The sequence below is a fragment of the Myotis brandtii genome, unplaced genomic scaffold (assembly GCF_000412655.1).
Source record: "Myotis brandtii unplaced genomic scaffold, ASM41265v1 scaffold18, whole genome shotgun sequence".
In the NCBI taxonomy this organism is placed as follows: domain Eukaryota; kingdom Metazoa; phylum Chordata; class Mammalia; order Chiroptera; family Vespertilionidae; genus Myotis; species Myotis brandtii.
The window spans coordinates 6,632,364-6,639,266 of NW_005356674.1; the positions used below are offsets into that span (position 1 = coordinate 6,632,364).

The 6,903-nt window shown below is 44.8% G+C and overlaps 1 protein-coding gene across 1 annotated transcript in view; it reads right to left on the reverse strand.

The window, feature by feature from the left end:
• Window positions 1-6,806, reverse strand: part of NEK11 (NIMA-related kinase 11) — a 158,915-nt gene extending 152,109 nt beyond the window's left edge. The window contains exons 1-2 of the mRNA XM_014537530.1: window positions 6,680-6,806; window positions 1,132-1,401 (exon numbers count right to left, since the gene is read on the reverse strand). Of these exons, the coding sequence (XP_014393016.1) occupies window positions 1,132-1,301 (170 nt within the window). The 5' untranslated portion in view covers window positions 1,302-1,401; window positions 6,680-6,806. The remainder of the gene's footprint in view (window positions 1-1,131; window positions 1,402-6,679) is intronic.
• Window positions 6,807-6,903: the final 97 nt, after the last annotated feature.

Sequence of the window (6,903 nt, forward strand, 5' to 3'; positions counted from 1 at the left end):
AAATGGTCAACATTCTGAGGAGCAATTTCTTTTGAACAGTTATAGAGCTACAAAAGAATACAGAATTTTTATAATCTCTAGAAATTTCCTTGAAGAAGTTTTCAAAATTGTATGCTTGACATCAGATTTCTTTGACAGGTTTTTCTCTTAAAAGTGGAATGCAAAAGAAAAACTTCTGTTTAATAGAGTGTTCCAATCATAAGTTATTGGGTGATGATTAGATAATGTTTTATTAGGCTTCCTTTAATTATTTCTTAACTTGGATTGTTTATAAGATGAATCTCAAACTGTTACTGAGTGATAATTATATGTAAGACAATATGATATCTATATTTTAGTTATATCTTATTTATTTTAGAGAGAGGAAGGGAGAGTGAGAGGGAGAAACATCTATTGGCCAACCTCTCCGTGCATGGGACGAAGCTCAACCAACGAAGCTACACTGGCCAAGCCAAAATAAGCTAATTTTAGGTGGAACCCATGTTTGGCTTAAATATCCAATTTAAGGGCTGTCTAACCACAGGTTTTGAAAAACTCCATAGAAAAAAGGCAAAGAATATTAATGCCATAGTTCCTTTAGCACACCCTAGTCCCCTCAAATGTGAATTTCCATTTGTTTACATTTCATAACATTTCTAAAACTCGGTCATTATAAACAATTCTTATTCTATCATTCAAGAAGTCCCGATCAAGTTAAGTTGAAGCAATTTGTAAGTGAGAGTCTGGATTGCAGAAAAGTCTTATTTTCACATAATCTATCGCATTTCCCTTCTCTAAGTCATTTGGGTACTTTACTCACCTGCTGAAATGCCTTTTAAAATCTTATCTGAAGACACCATTCAAGGAGCTTTTCTATCTCTTACTAAATTCTTTCATGTAAAGAGCGAAGTGAAGAGTACTCTGTAGCTTTAATCAGCTAAAAGTTGCACATATGGGCATCCAAGTCAAGATGTGCAGGAAGTATTTTAACCAAAGGACTTGTATGCCCGCATATTAGCATAACCAATGGACACAGACACTGGGGCGGTGGGGGCTTGCCCCGGGTGGGAATGGCTGGGGGGAGGGGGTCAACTGGGGAAAAAGGAGACATATGTAAAACTTTAGACAATAAAAAAAAGTATTTTTACTTACAATTCCTCTCCTCGCTTGGCTTTCTTGTCTAAAACCAGGTAGACAGTTCCAAAGCTTCCACTGCCAAGTTTCCGTTGAAGCACATATCTTCTTGCAATCAAGGTCTTTGGATAAGTGGAAGCGGCTATGGATCCACTCACATGTTTAGCTGCCTCTTGGAATTTCAGCATGGCTCCAAATTCGAGAGAACTGGGTTCTTTGTTTATAGAAACTTAACATTCAAGTCTCCTAGGAGATGGTCCAATTCATCCAAGTTGCACCAGTCAATGCCTTAAAGATAGGAAAGTGCAGGGATCAGGTCTAAAGGATGTTAAACTCTTCCCAACATAAAGCGTACGTTTTTTGGCAGCGACATCTGCACCTTGTTTAGTGGACTGAACGGCACTATGTTGGTTAACTTTAACAACTTGAAAGGAAAATGTTACAAGGTGGGAACACCGAAGATTCCAATAGAAGACCGTCTTTCATAGGAAGAGAGCCTTCCCTCATACATTCACATTTGGCAAAACTGAGTTACACTCAAGTTCCCCCAAGTTCTGAAATGTATATGTATTTTCCCATCAACAATCTGTTTAAGATATATACTCCCCACTTACTTTTTTAAAAACACTCAAATATAAGAACATTATCATTTCCTTAAATCTATACATTTGCATCAGCCTTTTTGTCAGTCTTTTTTCCGACCATATGTCTATTTTGATGAACAAAATATGGAGTTAAGATTAAACCAGAAATGAGCATGGTGCTGGTTTCTTTAGACTTTTTCACTTCTGTGGACTTTAAACCATGGAATTTGCATCTCTTAAAATAGATGTGAAAAGCGATGAGGATTCAGAATGAAATTTTTCCCACCCTAAGCAAATTCTGATGCAGTTTCTAAAGTTTCAGTTACACACACTATCTATAGAGTAATCTCCTTGGATTGGAAACAAGAAGTGTCACAAAAGCAGTTCAGCCATGGCCGGTGTCCTCAGTGGTTAGAGGGTCTCAGGTTCAATCTCCGGTCAAGGGTATGTACCTGGGTTGCAGGTTCGATCCCCGGGCAGGGCACGGGCGGCAACCAATCGATGTGTCTCTCTCACAATGATGTTTCTCTTTCTCTCCTTCCCTCCCTACCTACCTTCCACTCTAAAAATTAATGGAAAAAAATATCCTTGGATGAGGATGAAAAGGTTTTAAAAAGCAGTTCAAACCTAAAATTGTATTTTTAATATTAGCTGAAGATAAATGTGTTACAGGGAGGAAGGGAGAGGGGGAAAGAAAGAAAAGAAGGTAAGAAGGAAGGGAGGGTGGGAGGGAAGGAAAAAAAATAAAAAGCAACAAGTCACCTTGGGGGCTATGTGCTCATGACAGTCCTAAAACAACATCAGCATAAGTTGGACCTTCAGAGCTGAGGCTGATACCTCAAAATCCCTGAATGAGCAAAAAATTAAGTGTGATTATCAAGATCACAGGAAGTATTGGTAAAATCTACTGCTGAAAAAAACAACTGGAGAGCAGGCCTCCAAATGCATCTTTTATTTGCTTCCTCTGCTGGCACAAAAGGCTTTCTGGTCAAATTAAGCCATTAAAATAATGTACAGACGCACAGCTTTTCAACTGAAAAGGACCCTTAGGACCACTCAGCAATTCTCCTTCCTAGAAAGATGAGATAGAAGCCTCATGTTTAGCAATGGACAGAACGGTTCTGAGAAGTCCGTTTTCCCAGCAGCTCCTAATTGTAAATGAGCATTCTGTTGGGGTGTACTCCCCCTGACCTCTCCTGTTTGGACATGTTTTCTGAACGATAGTGTTATAAGTTTTTCCCATAGCTTGAAGCCAATGGCCTACCCCTGCAGAAGCAAGATAAGGTACACCACCCAACCCACCCGGGCGCGTCCCTCTACCTGGCCGAGTTGTGCACCCACCAGACATCCTGCCATCTTTCAAGGGCATCCTGTTGTTCAGGCAGCTACCCCAGCTGGCTGATGCAACCCTGCCCCAGGCCCTATGTCAGAGAACATAAACACGCCCTCCGCGCTGACACAGACACACTGGTCTCAGCCCGCTGTGAGAGAATGTCATAGAATGTCCTAAACTCTCACAACATCCCTTGGCCTGGCTCCTGTGGGCTCGGACCTAACACCTTTAAACCCAGCAGTGTCTGAACAGCCTGGCTCAGGCCACAGCGTACTTTGGGACTAGGTTCCCTCTGGCCCAAACTCACAGACTCGGCCCTGCTGCTCCCTTCCCAGGCCACCATTAGGCCATCCATTACATGAGTGTCCTCCATGCAACCACAGAGCTACTTGGTTGCTTGAGAATGTACCACACGGTCCCGATTCTAGAACCGCCTGTTCACTTGTCAAGGTACCCTGGCCCCCACCTCAAAAAGTTGTGGATAAGAAGATGGCAGGGTAGGCAAATGCCAGCACTCGCCTCCTCCCACAACCACATCAAAATTACAACTAAAATACAGAACCACCATCATCCAGAACCGCTGGAAAGCTGGCTGAATGGAAGTCCTGTAAGTAGAGAAGTAAAGAAGAAAGCACATTGAGACTGGTAGGAGGTGCAGAGGCGCGGAACGGGCTGGGCCGGCACCCAAGTGAGCCGCTTTTCTAATCTGGAGGGAGACTGCCTCTGCGGAGGCCGCCCAAAGGGGCAAGGGGTCCCAGCCCCACACCAGCCCCCAGCCCAGGGTTCCAGAGCTGGTAAGAGAAGTCCCTATGGGCAGTAAGAACTACGGGCTGTAAGAACCAGTGCTCACGGGGGCTCACTGACACAGAGGTTGCTGGAGACCCAGCTGTTTCTCTTAAAAGGCCAGCACCACAAACTGAACTTACAAGGTCGGGCTTCCTCTGAGCTCCAGCACCAGGGCGAGGCTCTGGGGGACATAGACACATACGAGGAGAAACTGGACTGTCTGGCATCAGGACAGGAACTTGGGGGTGGCTTTCTCCTGGACAGAGGTGCTTGCAGGGATCATTGTTCCTGTGCTGGGACAGGTCACAGGGCTGACTGGCAGCCATTTCTGTTTGCTCCACCCTGGTGATTCCCTAAGTCTCCGCCTCATCCAATTTACAACCCCATCAAAGCTGTGTCCTCGCTCAGGCTAAAACCTCAGACAAGCTGCAGCTGGGTCAAAGAGCCACAAACCTATTAATAAAAGGTCCAAGACCCGGCACCAGCACCAGCCTTCCTTACTCCATAGCTGGGCCTTGTCTGGGCACTTCCAAACCTGATACAAAGAGGATGAGTCTGCAGACCTCTCTGTAGCTCTTGATGAGTGGCCCCAGGCAGGGGCTGACTTTGCACCTCCCTGGAGACCCAAGAGCCAGTGTACCCAGTGGTCAGTGTGAGACCATACCACATTACAACTCTACACACCCATAAGCGACACACTCAAGGGGCAGATTCAGAGCACCAAAGTCCCACTGAAGCAAGTCCTGCTCCATAGGGGTGTCTTCTGCACAGCAGCTCTCCCACTGTAGTTGCAGCTGGTCCTCACAGACAATTGGCCTGGAGGTCAATTCCTCCCAGTGACACCAACAGCAATCAAGTCTCAACTACAAGACTGTGCTCACAGCCCACAAAGGGGTGCACCTAGAGCTCCCAGCTCAGGTGACTGGGGAGACTGAGCCACTGGGCCCTATAGGACACTTACTACACAAGGCCATTCTACCAACTCCAGGAGACATAGCAGCTCTACCCAATACATAGAAACACACACAGGAAAGCAGCCAAAATGTGGAGACAAAGAAACATGTCACAAATGAAAGAAATGGAAGCAAGCAACCTACTGGATACAGAGTTCAAAACCACGGTTATAAGGTTACTCAAGAATCTTCTAGAAACCTCCAAAAAAAAAAATAGAAAAGGACCAGTCAGAAATTAAGCATACACTGACTGAAATAAATAATAATATACAGGGATTCAACAATAGAGTAGAGGATTCTGAGAATCAAATCAACGATTTGAAAATATGAGGAAGCAAAAACACCCAGAAGAGAAAAAAAAAAAGAATCCAAAAATATGAAGACAATGTAAGAAGCCTCTGGGACAACTTCAAGTGTACCAACATTTGCATTATGGGGGTGCCAGAAGAAGAGAGAGAGCAAGATATTGAAAATCTATTTGAAGAAATAATCACAGAAAACTTTCCCTACGGGTGCACAGGTGAAGCGAGTCAGATGCAGAAATAAATAGACTTACAAGTCCAGGAAGTACAGAGTCCCAAACAGGAGGAACCCAAAGAGGACCACACCAAGACACATCATAATTAAAATTCCAAGGGCAAAAGACAGAGAGAATCTTAAAATCAGCAAGAGAAAATCAGTTACCTACAAGGGAATGCCCATACGACTGCCAGCTGATTTCTCAACAGAAACTTTGCAGGCCTGAAGGGAGTGGCAAGAAATATTCAAAGTGATGAATAGCAAGGATTTATAACCAAGATTACCCTACCCAGCAAAGCTATCATTTAGAATTGAAGGTCAGATAAAGAGGTTCATAGACAAGAAAAAGCTAGAGTTCACCACCACCAAACCAGTATTATATGAAATGTTGAAGGGTATTCTTTAAGAAGAGGAAGAAAAAGAAAAAGATGAAAAATATGAACAACAAAATGGCAACAAATACATACCTATTAACAATTGAATCTAAAAATCAAAATAAACGAATAAGAAATCTAATGAACAGAATAAACTGGTGAATAAAATAGAATCGGGGGCATGGAAATGGAACAGACTGATGATTCTCAGAAGGAAGGGGGGGTGGAGAGGCGGGAAGAGATTAAATAAAGATCTTACATGCATGTATGCATTACCTATGGACAATAGCGTGGTGAAGACCTGGGGAGAGGCGGGAACTGGGTGGAAGGGAGCAATGGAGGGCGGAGGGGAAGAAGAACGTCTGTAATAATCTCAACAAAAAAGATTTAAAAAAGAGGGTTGAGAGGTTAAAAAAAAATGGTTGTGGATGAACTTGATAGCCTGGAACACACCTTCTTTACCTTCGTATCCTGGGTGCCTGGCATATAGTAGGTGTTCAATAAACTTTGTGAGGGCAAATAAGTGTCCAGCAGAACAATAGCTGTGGGGGTAGGAGTGTTTAGGGGGAGGAGAGAAAATTTACAAAGTTGGATGGGAACTGTGAGAAAGGTGAAAGATTACCACTCTGTGCAGACTGACTCTTGGCAGTGAAGCTGATCTGGCCGCGGACAAAAGACAAGAGAATTGTTTATCACGAGTTGAAGCCAAGTTGTTCTCTTCCCGGTAATGATAAATGAGAGAAAGCAGATTGGACACCGGATTCTGCTAAAGGAGGAATCGAACTGTAAAGGTACACCTAACCTTAGAGTAAAACTAACACAACTGCCTCAACTTTTCTTAAATTTACGTTTTCGCAGGGGGGTTCACATATATCGAGGGGGCACTAACACTTATTCTCAGGAGACTGGAGCAGATCCGGGAGGTGTGCAGTCGGGGGAAGTGAGGAGGTGGAAGGCGTGGAAGTCCAAGGATGCGGACCCCGACCGGGCAGCCTGGAACCATCACCTTTCGCATACCTTTCCGGGTCGGGCGGAGGAGAGGCAGCGCCTGGGTCTCCCCTGGGTGCCGCCCGGAACTGGGACCTACGTGGGCAGGCCCGCAGGAAACCCCCAGCGCCAGGACCACCTCTGGCCGCGAGTGTTGGCTCCGTTGCCAGGGAGACGGCGCGGAGCATGCTGGGAAGTCGGGGAGGCAGCCGGGAGCCAGTCGCGGGGCGGAAGTGTGCTAGAACTCCAGTGGG